The 19,987-nt window shown below is 37.3% G+C and overlaps 1 protein-coding gene across 1 annotated transcript in view; it reads right to left on the bottom strand.

The window, feature by feature from the left end:
• Nucleotides 1–19,987, bottom strand: part of ADCY1 (adenylate cyclase 1) — a 149,301-nt gene that overhangs the window by 60,784 nt on the left and 68,530 nt on the right. The window contains exon 4 of the mRNA XM_058816379.1: nucleotides 8,561–8,672. Within this exon, the coding sequence (XP_058672362.1) occupies nucleotides 8,561–8,672 (112 nt within the window). The remainder of the gene's footprint in view (nucleotides 1–8,560; nucleotides 8,673–19,987) is intronic.

The following is a 19,987-nucleotide window of genomic DNA, read 5'->3' as shown; positions in this document are numbered from 1 at the left end:
ACTGTACTAGAAAACTCGGGGCAAAATGGTGAACTATGACGGCTGAAGAAGGAACTCAGATTAGTCTTTTAGCTCTGATGTCAAGTGCCATAGAGAGGCATGGTCACCTTCCCTTACAGAAGTTCAATGAGACAAAGGAATATCAGTGACCCTCAGGAAAGGAGCCTTCATGGAAGTATTTGTGGGTTTTTTTCCCTTTGTATTTGTCTTCTTTATTTCTTTCTTCTTGGATTATCAGTCACTTTCATTCAGAAAGCGCTGTTCCAACAGCTTCCTTTGTTGGAGGAATCCTCTGAATTGTCTTTATCAGGTAGGCACAGGGGATCAAATTTTCAATCCATATTAATCAACACCGCATTATGTGTTTCAGGGGAACTACATGCATTTATACAAGCTGTCCCTCTTATCCTCAGAGACCCAAGACATAACTCAATAATCCAGGCTAACTGCATGACAGTAACAGAACTTTCTTAGTTACTACTGTATAAAATGACTACTAGGGGAAAATACTCAAAGCATATCTAAAACTCCCTGAAGACAAAAAATAATGATGAAAAATGCATTCCTTATTTATCTCTCTTCACAAACCTAGAATTTCATTCTGCTTCCAAAGAGGTCTTGAGAGAGGACAAAATAGGATTTACCACTGTTACCGCTGCATCTTATTTGCAATGTTATAGCATGTGCAGCATATTTAATATTTATAGCACTTTCTGCCAAAATGCTATTAATCTCACTAGAAAATTGGATTAGAAAGATTTGAATCACTCTAGAAATTATCATTTACTACAGATGCGTGTGCAAAAGACTTGTTAGAAAGGATTGTATCTTCTGCTACATCCTCTGAATATGAAATTATGTCTGTATTCAATTCCATTACAGCTGTTTATTAGGTTGGAACAAAAATTATAAAAGCCTATATGTTAGCTATCATACAGTAAAGATGTATGCATCCATCAATATATACGTGAAGATGTGCATGTATGATATGCAGATGCACAGTTCTGCAAGTTTACCTATATCATCTTGCACACATACACAGCATATGGAATAAAGGAAAATTTTAATATTCATTCTCAGCAGTACTAACCAAAGTGGCTCAGCCAGATACCAGTTTTGAGCTCCCCCCTTCCAAAAGATTTGAATAGAGACTGGTAGAAGATATCTGGGTGTTGATAACTATTTCTGGCATTACTACTCCACTCCTTCCTTTAAGCAGAGATATGATGACTGTCTTACTGCTCCAAGTGCCTTTGGAACAACACAGTACAGTGTTTGGCTGTTATGGAAATTGTGAAGAACAAATCCCCCTCTTTCAATGTCTCAAAAGAAATGGCATTGAATCGGATGGTGTTAGTTGGAAGGCTATATAATGTAACAAAGCAATGCTGTACCAAGTTATTAAGTTCAGTGCATGATGACAGGAAGAGATTCTTCGTAACTAATCAGTTTACAGTTTTTGTCAATTGCACTTTCTTAATGTACTTCATTCTCTCCTAAAGTGAAACATAAAAAAATATTTCTATTTTTTTCCCCACAGCTGTAACAGTTTTGTGTATCAAAGAGCTTTAGAAAAAACAAAACTTAAAGCATTCCATGGAAATTACAACCGAGTGAATGTCTTCTAGACTGTAGCAGTATTCTCAAAAGACACAGCTAGGTGCAGAAAAAGAGGAAAACGTGGTTTTAGATTGACATGAAAAACTCTTTAGAACTCTACCTCAATACCCCTTTGAAACTTTTAGTTTAAACCTTCTTGCCCCTTTGTCCTACAGACCCTGATATATTCCTCTCTGACTTTACATTAAGATCTCCTAGAAGCTTTCTTCTCCAGGCAACGCACCCAGTCTTTCTTCACAGGAGAGATGTTCCAGCCCTCTGATCATTTTTGTTGCTGTCTTCTGGACCCACTCTAAGAGATCCTGGTTTCTCTTGTGCTGAGAGACCTGAGCTGGATGCAGTTTACTCATCTGCAGTTTACCATCTGCAACTTTCATTAATTACAGACAATTTCAATTATCATATTTTTTTTGTCAGTAAAACAAAAGAGATCTAGCAGCATGGTTTCTCTGAGTAGCATCCAAATCTATTTTAATAATTATATTGAATGTGGTCCACAATGTGAGAGATTCTTGAAGCCATTTTCTCACATAAACTTCATAGTCAAATCCTAAGTGTAATGAAGTGACAAGGACATTACCACCAGCTCTATTATGTTGCAGTGTGCCAATAGTGATAATATACTTATGAAAGTTGTCTAGCCTATTAGAAAATTCCATTGAACCCTGCAAATCACTACATACATATTTTACCATTTTTCCCTCAGTTTTTGAAGTGAATGTTTAAAAACCGAAACAACTATTTTAATAACCTTTTAATTGAATAAATCCTGCAAATAGTAGCTTTCTAACCAATATTAGTTCTTTTATATCTGCTAGTCCCAAGATGAAAAGCCTTGAGAATGCTCTAACTACAATACTCCATAGAGTTCGATTTACCAGAGTAACGGAGACACACTTATTGCAATAAAGGTTAGTATAGACTTAAAAAGAAGAGTTTCTACAGTGGCAGAAAATATGAAAACACATGCAGTATAGGAAGTACAGGAAGTGCCACAGAAAATTACTTGATAGGCTCTGACTGGGGAAAGCTGGCCATCCCCAGGTGAGCATTTGTAAGCTTTTAATTTAGTAATGTGTTTGTGAAGTCATTAAAAATTATCTTCCATCATGGGTGCCACATTATGCATGAACAAATGTAGAATTATTCAGGACAGCTCTAAAAAGGATGACATTAGTTTCAAATGTTTTCCCTCAATTTTATTGGCAATTATATATGCTGAACTAAAATGACCTAAATTTTGTTTACATTTTCATTCTTACAATAAATTCTTTCCTTACTTCACATGGAGTATAATTTTACAAAACTAGAATATTAAAATTTTTTAGTTCTGGAGAGTGAAAACCTATGCAATAATCATATATATTAATATACTTGGAAATGAAAAGGGATTTTAGCAAGAATATTTTATACAATAATGACTGACACACATGCTTGTCTCCTTCCTAGGTTTTATTAAATGTCCTTTCAGATTCTGTCTATTGATGAAGATACATTGCAGGAGAAGCAAGCCTAAACCAAATATGCTGAAAAATTAAGCTCTAAATTTTAGTAAATGGTTGCTTTACCAGATGCTAGAAATACTTTTCTCTATGCTAACTGCATTACAGGTCAAAACAATAAGTGGCCCACACTTCAAGCACCTGAGGCTGATTGAAACAATTCACTACAGTCCTATACAAAGATGCAAATTTCAGATGTGCAGTATACAAACTCAGGAACAATTTGGTAATTTACTACAAGCATATAAATTATGAAAAGAATTGTGACAAAGAATTAGCATACCAAGTACAATATCCTCTTATCTAAAATAAACTCTAAAATAGGCAAAACCTACTCTCTGGGGTACTTGCCTATTTGTATGTTCCTACTGTATTTCAAGTGTTCAATGTTAATTTTTTCCCTTCAAAATTGTTCCTAGACACTTCAGCTTCAGGGACACATCATCATTCCCTGATCCTATAGAGTTACAGGCATATTGATTGAGAACACTTTCCTTTAAGAAAATTTACTTCCTTAGGTCTCTCCAGGAGACATCTCCAGATGGCTGTCCAGAACTAGATTTAAACTTATGTGGTGATCTGCCTCAGTAGGATCCTGTGTCTGTGCTGACTTTCAAGGGAAACTGAGGAGACAAGTCTCCTTAAAATCAGCATTTATAAATACCCTGCCGCCTGGTGCCCAGAAATTTTCACAAAGAATGGTTACATGCTGTAAGTTTATACTTATGTTTTTCAGCACTAATTTTGCCATCTTAAACAGTCCACAAAACTTAGTTTATTTTGTATTTTAAAAATACATCATAATTATCTTAATATAAACTAAAAGCATTCTACAGATGCAATATAAACGATTTTTTAGAGTGATTACTTCTAGGAAAATCTAGTTGAATGCTCAGAAAAGAACTAACTGTTCTTGACACAGTTAAAAAACACACAAGCTGATTAAAAATATTACCTACTGTTTCTTTGCCTAAGGCTCAGAAACAATGTTTTTCAGTTCAGTATCTTTGAGCTTGAACTGGTAGCAAGAGACACTTTGGTAATGTTGAAATATGCAAAGTAAAAATTGTTAAATGCTAAGGAGACAATCAGGGAAGGATACTATATTAAAATGGAAAGAAATAAAAATAGATTCAGCCTGACAAAGCCTGGAGGTATACACAACTGTAAATGGAAAGAATAAGGAAGTGGTATCAGTCTACCTATTAGATGAGAAAACAAAAATAGCATGAAGAAATAAGAACTTTGATTCAGAATATTAAAACTCTCTTCTAGCGATGTCCTTTGAAAAGCACCTAAAATTCTTTTATCCTTGTCAGCTTGTAAATGAAAAGTCTTGGAATTCCCAAGATGCAGAAAGATGGATGCTGAAAGAGAAATATCTGAATCTCTAAAGAAAAATAATAATTCTCCATGTAGATTAGATGCAGGAAGCATCTGAAAAAAATATACCAAAGAAAAAAGTAGTTAAAGAAAATAGAAACTTCTCTAAAAATCAAACCTTTTCCATTAAAATTCAAGATGCTGTAGAATTGCCTCCTCTTTTCTATTAAGATGACATATTACAAGTAAAATATTTGGGACATGTCTAAACTGCATCAAAACATAATAGAACTTTGACCATGACAGCATAATGCAAGTGATTATGTCTCATTAAAATTTGTCACTCTTACAAGTAAACTGAAGAATGACAAACTGAAAGCTAGCTATAGTATCAAAGGCTGATTGCAAGGCATCTGAAGACTTCTTTGAAAGATCAGTTGCTTGAAGCATTTTTTAATAATATGTAATGCAGGATGACTATCAGCAGATCCAAATCTGGGACTGCACAAAGCTACTCTTGTTTAATGGGAGGAAACCAAAAAAACTTCAGAGTAACAGCCAGAACTAAGTAAACTAAGCCTGAGCAGCAGATAAAATCCAATAAAAATCAATCCTTTCAAGTTGAACTATTCATGGGCCTTATGAGAAACTTCACCAACTCTATGTTCAGGAAGATGCCTTGTTACTGTTATGTCCCAAGGGAATCCATGCAGGGACAAGCTTACCTAAAATGCTTGTATCAGAATGCCTAAAGACAGTCACATTACAAAACTTCATTAACCAGAAATACAAATGAACCCTGAGGCATTCGTAACAGTACCTTCCCATGTGGATTCTCTGATGTTGGTCTCAGACGAAGTCACACTCCTGCAAGGATACTAATATAATGACACTCATTTTTGGTTATATTTTTGAGACTCACATTCCTTCAAAGTGATTGAAGTTGGCATTAGGACTCAAAAGTTACTGAGGAGACCACAAATCCTACATGAAATATGATTACCTAAGACTGCTTCTTTAAGAAACCAAACAGTGCTACTGTGAAAAAGAAAACAAAAAACCATGCCATCATTTTCAGGGAGCATCTGGACAATACTCTTTATCATATGGTTTAGTTTTAGGTAGTACTCCAAGGAGCAGGGCTTTTGATTTGATGATCTCTATGGATCCTTGCCAACTCAAGATATTTTATGATTTTAAGTAATGTATTCAGATAATCTCTTCCCTAGCACTCAAAGACTCAGTGATTTGCAAGGTAAAATAATGCGTGAAAGATAAGTATTTAAAAAAACTTTCTCTAGAGGTGAATAGATATGAAAGGACATGATAAAAGTACAAATGAATTCTAGGAGGAAGTAGTAAGATCAGGATATTTCCCCCTCTCTATTAACAGAATGCTAAACTACATTTTCAAAGGAATTGAATGACTTTATATTGAAACCTAAGGTTCGCTTTCAGAACTCCCTATCATGAGTTGTAACTATATCTGAAGCTATTGTGATTAAAAAAAAAAAAGGTAGCATTTCAAAGAGAGCAAAACTATGTGCCTTACAAAAAAGCCCAAAAATCCCCAAAAACTACACACCAAAAAACATCCAAAGAAATAGCACATGGAAAGAGAGAAATAACTAATATAAAAAGCATAAACCAGCTTCCAAATGCAAGAAAGACAAATTTTAGCAGAACTATACTGTCAAAAAGCAAAGACTATTTCTACAATGTGTCCATGTGTCAAAATGTCAAGATTCATCTTGAGGCTCCCAGCAAATATATGCTGTCTTAGTACACTTTCCACAGTGGTAAGGGGGATTCTTTTAAAATTCTTTATATTTTTAAGAAAGACAAATTTTTTCAAGAAAGATAGTCATAAACTGCACCTCACCTTCCAGGTGGCATTGCTTCCCAAGGAACAGCAGCACACAAACAGCAGCACAGAACAGGCACACTAACAGATTGCATTTTAGTAATCACAGGGACCCTACCTATCACTATCTTCTTTAAAGTCTCTGCAATTTCCTCCTTAATCATTCTGAATACAAAAGCACAGCAGTTTTAAAATCAGCCCAGCTCTCTCTTTTGACCTAATAATGAATACCTAGAAGCTGCTTTAACCAAGAGGATCCTTCTGAAAACCTGTATTTCTCAGCACATTTCTCTGACTGCACAAGACACAACTACAAGTCTCCCTTAATCACATCACAAGGTGATAAGGAAAGCTTGTATGTCTGTTCTTAACCACACCTAAGTGAAGAACAGTCTAAACTAGAAGTATTCGTAAGTAGCAAATCTTCCTCACATAGCTGGAAGAAACCGTGAGATTTTTTCCTGTAGATTTGAAAAAGAATCCTTGCAGGCTGAACAGAAAAACTAAGGTTTTTTGCTCTTCTGCAATCTCCAAACTGCTTCTTCCATGACCTACAACCGACCTTGCACCAAAGGCTGGCATCTGCCTGGCACCTGCCTTCTGGTGTCAGTGACACCTTCACTGGCAGCACACGGCCATGGCTAAGGGAGCAACCATGGTAAGGCATTTCCCTGGCTTCAGGGCCATGACATATCTTAGGCTTATGTATTTCTGTGTGCACACATGTGATCTTGTGTTATATTACAGTACTTCCCTTTTGTTACATGGCTCCATATTTCATGGCTATAAAGACTCCACAAATGACAGCATGGTAAGTTTTAAATGAGCTTATTAGGTGTTTGGTTGACATATAATTAAAATGCAATGAAAGTAAGAAGGATATTTGAACTTAAACCATCTAAGCTCTTGCAAATGACTATCTGAATGGAAGATCATTTTTATTTCTAAGGCAATATCTATGAAGTACTCTGGGCTGAGGACCTGTGCTCTCTATGGCATACTGCCAGTAGTTGCAGTAATGAATTGGTTACAAAAATTCATGTCTAAACCTCCTAGAATTCCATTGCATCTCTACTAAGCATCTAAGTTAATCTTCTGCTTTTCTTGGAAAAAAGGGAACACGCAAGTTTTTTCCTATTATGACTTGAACATCTAGTGCAAATCAGAACATAGCACTCCATCAAAGGATAACGCATTTAACTAAGAATAAGACCCTTAGCTAAGGGTCTTTCTCAATGCTAGGACCTTGTGGAGCAGAAGGTTTCTTTCTCCTTGGGGTTCTTGAGAGCTGTTTATAACGAGGGAGATTTAGATGCAAAATGTCCACATGCTTTAGATCTCTCATGTGAAAGACTGCATCAAGGAAAAGTGAGTTTGGACTGAAAAAATGTGGATGCTATTTATGTCGAGGACCTAAACAAATAATTTTTTAGGCTGCTGCATGGAGTCTGAAGACAAAACAGCTAGACAGTAGAGGAGTATAATTTATGTGGAAGAGTAACTTCTCACAAAGAAGGTTTTAAGGACAGCTGGCAAATAAGATACATTTGATGAAGTTCTGATTTGTTCAGGGGAAGACATATTTTCAACATCTTGTTAAACATAATTTGCAACAAGATGTGTGACTTTTTCTGGCACAGCAATTTCTCTCATTTCCCATCCAATGGTTCTTGTCAAATCAGGTTTCTTGGAGTTATAGGCAAGGAACATTTCTCTCATTTTCTCTTCCTTGGGGAATCTAGCACAATATAAGTGCAACAACAAAAACATAGGCATCAATTTATTATATCTATCCTATTTTGCCTACAATAACCTCTCTGAAAAGCTACCATCATTTCTGTTTTAAGGAGTGCTCTCTGTGAAGAATGAATTTTACTCTCCAGCTTCCTATTATCACAGAAAGTTTTATGCCATACTGCCAATATTCATACTTTCCATTGTTCTGATTTTTTGGATGAAGAAGAAAATCGTAAATATTGAAAAAAATTTCTCTGTTTTGTACAAACAAAACCAATGAAGAACACTGATGAAGGGGGAAGAAAAGTATATTTGAAAATAGCACTTACATTTCTTTCCTAAACCATTAAAAGAGATTGTTTTTTCTCTAGAATATTAAAAAAAGATTGAAGCTTTAGAAATTCATGACATGTGGGGCCAAATCAGTCTATTACAGATTTCTAACATGAATAACTCATGAAGCATTTTTCAGTAGGAAATGTAAATTAAATTGAAATAACAGGGTGGTACTTACTGTAGCTAATTCATCAAATTTTCCAAAAAGTTCATTCAGCAGCTTCACCAGCTCTTGGGCAGTACACTGTGATGCCAAACTAGTGAACCCCACAATGTCTGCAAATAAAATACTGTAAAGAAGTAAAGAGACATGGACAAATCAGTAGAGATCTTCACATTCTTGTTACTCTCTTTCACAGCACAAATGTAACCCACAGTACAAACTCCTGAAATATTATCAACAAAGTGCTAGTTGTAAAAAAAAAGGAAAATATTCAGAAAAATAGGCATTAGTCTGGTGCTGTCAACTGTTTTAGAGAACTCTCAGACACTTTCAATTGCTCCATACCTACCTGGCAGATGAGGCAAAGCACTTCATTCATAGAGTGCCCAATGAATACTCTAGGAAGATGATGAACAATTTATTCTCTTTGCAGCTAGGATCTCCTCAGCTAAATTGGTTTCAGAGACAGATTTACACTGCTAGAGTTCCATAGCCAAACAGATAAACTTTGCATGAGGTTTACTATGTACTGACAGACAGGGGTTAATAACTTCAGTGCAGTAGCTCTGTGATGTGGCCCTGTGGTCTGTGATGATGCAGTAACTTCCTGTGAGGAGCTAGAATCCATTCTCTTCACTGTGCTGCCTGGCTCAGGTAAGTGTCTGGCTTTATCCAGTATTAGCAAGGTTTTAATGCCCAACAGTTTAATCTGCTTTAACAATCCCTGCTAGTCAGTGTTCATCAAGTGAGATAATTAAAATAAGTGCAGGTACCATTGTGACTGAGAGAATAAATCACAAAATGTGTTTTGTGTAAATCACAAAACTCAAGAGAGTATGGTGCTGTGATCCTTTCAAAGCTTTAGATTCCTTGCATTGGTAGAAGCACAGGATCAGCTGCAGGAGCATACTGCATTTATCTCCAACATCCAGACTAGAAATGTCAAGTAATTTATGAAAGCACTAATAAACCACCTCATTATTTATAGCCTAGGTATAATTGATGTAGTGTAGAACTTAGTTTGCTAACTATATGCTGAATTAAATATTATGTACTCCCATTCACCTCAGCAAAGCTTCAGTCTTAAGATAAAAAAGCATTACTAAAAAAGCAGGCCTAATAAGTCTACTGTTTTCCATTCTTCATAAGCAAGTCTCAACACTCCTAATATGTTACAAAAATGGCAAATACAACTCCTGACTCCCACCCTACTTCTATAGTTTAATTTAAACCAGTGGTTTAAATCCCTTGTCCACCACAGCAGGTAAGTAGCATATCCCAGCACAAAACCAACTCATCCAAAGTGCAATGACTTTGGTCTACAAAGAAAACCTTTATGTTGTCATTTTAATCCTTGAGGCAGTGTCTTCACTCAGTACTCCTTGGAGAATGCCTTATGAGAACGTTGCTCAAGATGGCCCTGGTTCAAGGAAAAAATAGTTGTTCCATTCCCATGCTGTTTAAACATAACAAAAAGGCCTCTTACAATAAAAAAGTCAGCATTTATTTATGATTCCTGTCTCTGCTATCATAAAAGTGAACCAGTCAAGTAATGGGTAAAATAAAATACATTAAGAGAGTTCAGTAACACCTGCATATTTGCCCTGAAAGATCTACTTATCCTATTAATTCTTTATTGACATCCTTGTTGTTTGATAGCCCCAGGTCTTTCTGGAAATTCAAAGCTACCTAAATTCCTTGAAGATTTTCAAAAGCACTCAAATGTGCATCAGTCTTTCATACATTTTGCTTTATGGTTGTTTTTCTTTATGGCCTAAATTCACATCAGAACTTAAAAAGTTTAAAAAGACACAGAGGAAAAAAAAAAACCTAAAATTGTTGCACTCCAGTATATCATGTAGTTTCCTGGTTTTAATTCAATACTATCAGTATGGAAGGGAAGTGTGGATGTTACTTTATAATAATAGCCCCTGATAGCCTCCCTGCCATTTTACATCTCATCTATTCTACACATTTTACATTTTGATTGGTTTTACTTTTCTATTTCCATTTTAAATATGGCAGTCCGCTTTTTTTCACTGTCTAACCACACATAGAGTAACAGTAGTATTTCCGGCAGCACCAACAATGTCCATTTGCAAAAAAAAAACCCATGGAGTTGGGAGGGGATTAGGCCTTTAAGGTAAAAACGATGTTATCTCATTACCAAGGTCTAAAGCAATGAGGAACATCTAAATACATACAAACCAGAGATGTCCTGTGTTTGTGAAAACTATGTCTTAACAGGTAACAGAGCAACCATCACAACGCTAACATGTACACAAATATCAAAACCTCTTTATTAGTGAAACACAGAGAATAGGAAACAGGTTCCTACGTAATCATTCAGTTAAGAAGAAAGATGTTTTACATATGGGTACCTTAGTAGGTCAGTATGAGATCCTTGCTAATCCTTTAAACATTTAAAGAGTACTTAGTCCTTAGCACTTGATTCAAAACACTGGTCATTGTACAAAAATGTGAAGTCCGTAAAAGCACCCACAGTACAGAACTGAACAGGCCATTGAAAAGCCAGGTAAAAATAAGTAATTATTGTATGCTGAGAGACCGATGTTCAATTATGCTCATAAACTTTTTAATATGGTAGTTAACTACATGTATACATTGTAAAACTTATGGAATAGGTTAGGTAATATGATCATTATTACACTTTTTTTTTTTTTTTACAAAATTCCCAACTTTTTTAATACAATATTCTTAAAATATGCAAAGTATAACTCTCAAGTCTGGACATGGCACAGATGGGGAAATTCTGTGAGTAGAAGTTCTGCCTTTTATTAATGAAAAATCTCCTCCTTTTTGCCACCATGAAAACTTACAATCATAGTAACTGCTGCACTTTGTTTGAAAGTAGGCTGAAATGCCAGCAACTAGACCTGATTTTGCAGTAACAGTGGTAGGAAACAGCCAGTGGAGGAGTAGGAGATTTCCCTCCCCAAAGTGCAACTGGCACTGCAAGTCTGCTGCTTCCATGGTCTGTTCTCAGGGGTGGCAGTGCTGAGGAGAGCACACACACAGAGCTCTACTATTCAAAAAAAATGGCATTGAAATTCAACAGCTGATTAATTTTATTTTAGCTGGTCAACTGACCAATATTATCTCCTCTAACTCTTCACCCCTCTGTAGCCTCTTCCCATACTACTTGTACTACAAGTATTGTGGGGCAGCACCAACACACACTCTCATTGTACTGCATCTGAAAAAAATTAGAGTAGCATCTTGGGGTGACGGGGAGTCAAATTAGCCAACTGATGCAATAAATATTTTTCCCCTTATGTTCTGCTCAGTTTTTGGGGAAGTAAAGGTCAAGAAGTCCTTTACGAGGAGATGGCAAAGTCAGTCATAGGGAATGACAACAGAAATGAGATTTGAATTCTTGCTATGGCCATGAAATCATAATGGTACTAAAGAGAGAAATTATAAGATATACAGTGCCAGAATTCCAGTCATAAACCTGAACTGTTTCCACGGCCAAATGTATTCAAATATTCTCAAAGTCTAAGTCTCCACATTGGCACTGAAATTCCCTTTCCTCTATTTTGGATATATTATTCACACAAAAATACTGAAAGCTTTAAATTTAGGCCATGTCTAACATACTCAGAAAAGTTAAAACAAAGCAGCTACAGGAGTGACATCAGTGTTAAAGCACATTAATCACTCCTCCAGATATACTCATTCAAGAGCAAAGTAGTCTTGCTTCACAGTAACTTAATCTGAAATTGCTATAGAGGTTCACATCCTCAGAGAGGATTAAACTAGAGTAAAGTATTTATGCATGAAAGATTCCTCACAATTGTATGGTATACAAAGGAACACTTCATAATTATTGCCAAGTATTTTTTTTTAATTTAAATGCTGGCATATATAGAAACAAGAAGTGAGAAGCTACCAATTAAAAATTGTTTCTCTTAATGATCAAACAGGGATGAAACTCTCCCTTCTTTCATTCCACACAATTAAACATTTTGATTCTACAGAATTAATAATACTATTGGGCACTTTGGTGAAAAATCAAAAAAACCAATCTCGTTTAAACTACAACTATTAATGAAAGAAGAGAAATGAAAATTAAAAGAAATGGGAAGCAAAGAACAAATGTTGCCTCTGCTCACTCAGCACCATAATTTGCACATGATTCAAGCACTGCTCTTCCTTACAAGTGATGTGAAGGTGTTGATTAGGACGGCTAGGTAGCTCTTACAGTGCTGCAGCTGGTGCTGCCTCACAACTCAGGGCTCAGCAATGCTCCATGATCTTGCATGGCACAGAGATGAGACTGACTAGACTATAGGTCTCCATATTTTCTGCTTTCCCCTTTCTAAAAATCAGGGTTATATTTCCCTATTTCCAGTCATTAGGGACTCGCTCACTTCACCTCACTGACATGACTTTTCAAATATGATAGATAGTGGCTTAGCTGCTATCTGCCAGTTCCCTCAGAGCTCACAGATGAATCTACTCAGGTTCCATGCACTTGTGCACATTCAAGCTCCTTAGATGGTCTTGAACCTGATCCTCTCCTGCAGTGGGCTCAAGGTGTTCATTCTCTCAGTCCCTGTATTTGTCTTTTTTCACCAGGGAGGCTTGGCTGGGGCACTTGCTGTTGAAGAACGAGGTGTAGAAGTTGTTGAGAACCTCAGCCTAGCTGAGAAAAGAGAACTTTTTCCAGGGTAGCCAGATCTTCTATTTCCTATTGGTGAGAGTCAAAGTTATCCCTAGTCTTTCTTTTGCTTGCAATATATCTATAGAAGGATATAATATATCCTTCTATATAACTTTTCTGTTGTCCTTAATATCCATGGCCAGACTCAATTCTATCTGGGCCTTGGCTTCCCTAACCTTTTCCCTAACTTCCTGTACAATTCCTCTGTTTCCTTCCCAGGCCATCTATCCTCATTTCCTCTTCCTGAAAGATTCTTTTTTTGCTCTATGTTCTCTCAGCAGCTCCTGATCCATCCATGATGGTCTCCTAGCATTTTTGCCTGATTTCCTCCTTGTTGGATGAATTCTTCCTGAGCTTGGAAGAGGTGATCCTTTAAATTCAGCCAGCATTCTTGTGACCTTTTGCCATAGAGGGCTTTGTCCCATGGCGCTGTACTCAACAGGTCCTTGAAGAGGCCAAAGTCTGCCAGGGAAGTGAACTTGCAGTGTACCCCCCTCACTGCCTTGAGATTCTTGAATCCCCCTATGTTGTGATCACTGTAGCCAAGGCTGCCTTGGAGCACTGCGTTCCCTACCAGCTCCTCCCTCTTGGTAAGCACAAAGTCCAGTACAGCACCTTCTTGCTGGCTCTTTTCAACTGCTTGTGTACAGAAATTGCAGTTGACACATGTGGGGGATTATGCCCTGCTGTGCTGTCTTTCCAACAGATATCACAGTGGTTGAAACCCCCCATTAGGACCAGGGCTTGAGACCACTTCTGTCTGCCTATGGAGGGCTTCATCCACACCATCCTCCTGATTGGGTGGCCTGTAGCAGACCCTCCTGTAACATGCCCTGTCCTTGCCCTCCCTCTACTCTTCACCAACAAGCTCTTCTAGGAGAGATCCTTATCCTTCCACGGAGTTCCATACACTCCAGCTGGTTATTGACATGGAGGCTACATCCCCTTCTCATGTCCCTTGCCTGTCTTTGCTAAAAAGCCTAAAACCTTCCATGTAAAAGCTCCAGTCGTAGGACCCATCCCACCACGTCTCCATCATGCCCATGGTATCATATCCACACAGGCCTATGCACATCTATAGTTCCTCTTGTTTTTTTGTCATACTACTTGCATTTGTATAGTGTTGTCTGAGCCAGTACCTAGATAAAGTGGACTCACTGGCTGGAGTATCTGGAATGCCTTTGCACTGTTCCAGGCATCCATTAGAGGTGTTGACACCTGAATGTCAGGACTGGAAGGGATAGGTGCCCCCGTCCCCTGACTAATCTGATTTAAATCTCCCTGCACTAGTCTGACAAGTGCCTGACCCAAGATAGTTTATCTCTTTGTCAGATGAGCCCTAAAATCCCTTAGTAAACCAGGCCTGGCAAACTGAGTCTCATGGTCTGAGTAAGCAAAACCATGATTTACCAATCCTACCAGAATCTTATCAGTAAATTCGCAGTATTAGGAAGTTTGGCTAATCTGGTAAAAACTGAAATCACTTTGGTTCTTAGACAGACAAGTTGTTAGCAATTGTAAGTTGCAACAACACAATAACATTCTAATATATCCTAAGGGAAAAAATAAGCAGTCTTGAGCAGAGCTTTCTCAAATTTCTGCAGTGAACTTGATTTTAAAGTCTGTGTGATGCCATTGTGTTTTAGGAGCAGTGCTGTCTTGAGTTACAGGCTTGCTTGCTCCTACTGCTGCCTGCTTGCTTACAAAAACTGAGAGAACATATACTGAGTGTTACTGAAATGCAAGAGAGCAGCAGAACAAGACTAGTTAGAAATATTTCCTTCTGTTTGCTTTATTTGAGATGCAAGGCACACTTTTTTCACTTTCTCTCAAGGTAAAATGGTTACTCTTTCAGTGACTTTAAATATCCATTGCTCCTCTAACATCTGCTCATGGATAACCTCAATAACCACTTGTTGATTTGGCTACACATGGATTAGTATTGTCTTTCTTCTTCCGCACAACCATAGCAAGACTGAACATCTACTCTCCAGTCTTACTGCTCTTACTCTCATCTAGTACAAGAAGTGTAAAACTACTGGAGTTTTTAGGTTTTATTTGTGTGATTGTATTTAGTTATGATTTTTTAAATCAATTTTTAATTGATACCTAGAGTGTAGCTTAAATTCTCCCCACTAAAAATGTGGCCTGTTTTTACATAGCCACCTTCTACATTTCATAGGAAAATTAGTTTATTTTTCACAAAACAACCCATTTTTTTCATGAATAATATTTTATATACAAATAGCTTGTTCTAGTTATCAATAAAACAAAATAATCTTAAAATAATTATAACCCAAACATTTCAAAATATGCATAATCTGAAGAAGGGGATTATGGAACTGCAAAAATCAACAATTTCACAAATAAATTTATTCAGAGGAGTTTAGTTTGCTGTAGAACATTTCTTGTTGCAATGTGCCTGTCCCTCTGATCTTATGATACTTCCTTCCTTCTTAATGAAACGCATCTAGATTTCTGAAAACATAAATCTTTTAAAAGAATACTGTAATGATAGTTCCTTCAAGTAAAGTGTTACAAAGAATTACATCTACAGTTACCAATGAAGGCCTCCTGCTAAACACTACACACAGAAAACATATATAAACTAACTAAAACATAAACTAAATTAAAATTGACATAAATTTTGTATGACTGCATTCCCCACAGACTACTGCAACAAAGCACATATGATGATAATGTGTATAGATTTGTAATCATTGAAACACAGTGCTTTTCTTTTGACTGTTCATTCCACTCTTTACTTGTTAATGACACAGACAGGGAGTTAGTGCACCATCTACAAGTTCGTGAATGACACCTAGCTGTGTGGTGTGGTTGATAACATTGGAGGGCAGGGATGCCATCCAAAGGCACAGGATGGGCCAGAGAGGTGGGCCTGTGCCAGCCCCATGAAGTTCAACAAGGTTATGCGCAAGGTCCTACACCTGGGTTGGGGCAATCCCAAACATGGATACAAATTGAGGCATTGGTAGATTAAGACCAGCACTGCTAAGGAGGGCTTGGTGGTACTGGTGGATGAAATATTGGACATGTGTCAGCCCTGTACGCTTGTGGCCCAAAAAGCCAAATGTATCCTGTTACACAGTAAAGGAAATGCGGTCAGCAGGTGGAGGGAGGTGGTTCTGTTCTCTCATGAGACTCCAGCTGAATTTTCAGCACAGGAAACACATGGACTGGTCAGAGTGTGGTTGTTCAGCCTGGAGGAGAGAGGGCTCCAAGGAGACATACCAGACTTCCAGAGCCTAAAGGGGGTATACAACAGAGCTGGAGATGGACTTTTTATCAGGATGTCTGCTGGTAAGACAAGTGGGAATGGTTTTAAACTAAAACTGGGTAGATTTAGAATAGATACAAGGAATAAATTCTTCACTAGGAAGGTGGAACAGGTTTCATAGAGAAGCTGTGGATGCCTCATCTCTGGAAATATTCAAGCTTGGGCCAGTCAGGCTTTTGAGCAACCTTATGCAGTGAAAGATGAACCTGACTCAGACACAGAGAGTGGACTGGATGATCTTTAAAGGCTCCGTCCTACACAAACCATTCCATGATTTCATGATTCCAATGTTTAATGGAAGTTTCCTGAGGACTTCTTTTTCAAAGTTACCTGGACTATTTGTTTGAAACACCAACAGCTCTTTCTAACCTGTTCTATTATATAAATTCTGAAAAAAAGCCAAGCAGCAGTACAGTGAGCAAGTTCAGGAAAGGAAACAGTATAAACAGACATTTCTCTCCTCTGTCACAGAGACAAACTGGTTCAGCCCTGGCATATGAGTTACATACATCATTATCTCATACTCTTTGACAATCTGAAACATTTCTGTGTTAACAAGCCCAGAGTTATTACTCCAGGACCTTCTGTATTCCTGTTTTCTCTCACCATGATCCCTGCAGGCAGGCATAGCCAGCACCTGAACAGTGACTGCAGCCCACAGCAGGAAACAGCTGCACCTGCTAGAATTGAGTGCAGAAAGCCTGCAGATTGGTTTAAAAGGATTAAGCTGTTTCCCAAGTGTGAGTACTGACAAAGCAACTCTTTTGTATGTCACTCTATGGGGCATTCAGGAGAAGTCCTGCCAAGTTACACAAGAGATTTGACAGCTTGTAGGTAGTAAATGTTCAGTTTCAACAGTATTCATTCATGTGCTTTGTGCAATTGAATAGTCCTGCTGTTTTCAATGGAGCCACTTATGTAAACAAGTACTCTACAAAATAAAGAGGGGTTGTATGCCCTGTTTTTTATTTTCATTTGGGCCATTTGTTTAATTAAAGTACAACTTACAGTAAAAATGGTATTTTAATGGCACATGGCACCTCAGAAGGTAACCTGTAGGACTCCTTTTGCCTCAAAGGTGAAACATAAAGGAAGTTTATTAATAATTTTATGTGTGACCCACTTCAATATTTAAGAAAAAAGTGCTCTCTAAAATTAAAGAGGGCTGTAAAAAAAAACAAACAAAGGGAGGCTGTGTTTTTTACATAATACTAATTTACAAAAACTAGTTCACTGTGAAGTTCTACAAGTTCAGAAAGACTAAATACAGAAGTCTGTCCACAGGCATCACAATCACAGCTTTTTAAAATGTTGGAATGGTTAAGTTAAATTAAAAAGTTATTTATAGTCTGATGTTTTCTAAAAGACAGGATGGACCACAAATATTTGCTCATAAATATCTGCAGATTGTGTTCTGGCTTCAGACTGATTCTCAAGAACCTCTAAAATGCCACAAGGAATCTTTTTATTAGTAGTTTGAAATCAGGCAGTGTGTTTCCTAAAATTAATATCTCTTCTTACAAAGCATCCAGTTCTATTTCATGCTTGTAAAAATAAGCCTTAATGAAACTGCTGTACCTGAGGCCCAAGAAATTTTTAGCTGTTCAATGTTCACTTTCTTTTTATCTCTTCACCATTGTTTGAGTCATAGAATGAAGCAAGAAGTTGTGTGTTAATATAGGAAGCCAGCCATATCCTTATTCATCCATGAGTTGGAACAGTTTCATGAATATCTAGCATCCATTCCAAAAGAGTTTCCAAAGGTTTCCATAAAGGGCATATATTTGAGCTGAAACTCAATTTGAAATTTTCATAATTTTCAAGGAATTATGGGTCCACGGAGACATTCAGTCAGGACTAGTGAGTTTTTAAAGTGGACACTGCACCTACATATGTGATCTGTAAATTTCTCAGCCCTGTAAGAATAAGGCAAGAAGGACACAAGAATCTTAAATTTCCTAACCTAATCTTAGAAAAAGCATGTCTCCGTGTTACAAAACATATTTCTGAGCACTACTGAAGAGCTGGTCTGTTGGGTAGCCTTTACGTGTAACTTGACATCTGGTTCCCACATCTTTCATGGTGTCCTTGTCTGGGACTACCCCAGTAAAAAAACACTTGTACTGTAGCCTGTGTACTGGAACAGCTTGTGGACTGTATACAGATTATTTCCTTCTGATAAACCACAGATATTTTATTCGTTGTAATTAGTTTATTTTTCTGATTGTTGATTTTATTTTCCTCACTGGGCTAATGCTATATCAGATGTGTATTTGCATATCTGGTTTTGCAGAGTGCATTTGCATTAGGTTATTAGTCTCCATTTAAAACACATGCTCTTATTTCTTACCGCACAGCAATTCTGTTCAAGAACTTTACAAGGTAGCAAATGTAGTGCAGAGCTGGAAGAGCTGATCAAAGCATGACACATTCCTCTCCAGAGCACAGTGAGTTGCAGGCAGTCATTCAACAGCTATTGGGTAGTTGATAAAATATTCACCAACTAATTTATAAACCAGGGCAGTTGCCATCATTATCTGAAATATGCCAGTACTTTTCCCTAGTACATCATTCACTTCTTACAGAGGTATGTGTATCTCCACTGTAACGTGCTTTTCTGGGAGGAGGTAAAGAAAGTAGCTGTATCAATGTCTTTTTCACACAGGTAAGATTAAATATTCTTTGCCCTCTTTTTCATGCAGCTATTTAGAAGAATGAAAGAGATGCTTTCTGATATTTATGAATGTATTTTTTTTGCTGTTGGTTTTTCAACAGAAAAGGAAAAATCATGTATTCCACTAATTGCATGCCTGCTTCCTTCAGACTATGTTTTCTGAAGAACAGTGCTCTGATACTACCAGGTATTTGCAGGGAGAAAAAGAAAGCATTGCAAAAGGAAAAGTGCAGCTCGTTTTCTATTTTCCACTGTGTAGCTTTGGAGTTAAAAACCCCTGGAATATAGAATTATAGTGGGACTTTTTGTTGGTTTGTTTTAATAGCAGCACTTTACAGAACACTTGATGTGAAGAGGACAATTCATAAGAATATAGGAATGATCTCTCAGGTTTACCTGAACTGTTTGGCTGAACTGTCACTACCCAGAAGAAAAAAAAAGTTTTTTTCATCTCCTTAAGAAAGTAAAGCAAGCACTTACTATCGCACTAACCACCAGCAGCCTCGCCAAAGGGATGCTGTAGTGCTATTCTTCACACTGATGTCAGGGTGGCACCTGCTGGGAGTTCTCCTTCATCCTTCAGACCTACACAGTCACAAAACTTCTGGGGTGAAACTCTGGCCTGCTGGGATGTGCTAGACACAGATTGCTGGATATTTATTGGACACAATATCACCCCATTTTTTAATCTTTATTATAATTATAGTTTCATTATTGAAATAAAAGGCAATAGAGTTTCTTATAAGTACAGATGGTGAAGGGAGGTCTGCTATTTTCAGTTCT

This window comes from Ammospiza caudacuta, chromosome 1 (genome assembly GCF_027887145.1).
Source record: "Ammospiza caudacuta isolate bAmmCau1 chromosome 1, bAmmCau1.pri, whole genome shotgun sequence".
Taxonomy (NCBI): domain Eukaryota; kingdom Metazoa; phylum Chordata; class Aves; order Passeriformes; family Passerellidae; genus Ammospiza; species Ammospiza caudacuta.
The sequence above is the reverse complement of the archived record's forward strand: the minus strand, read 5'-3'. Positions and strand labels throughout refer to the sequence as shown.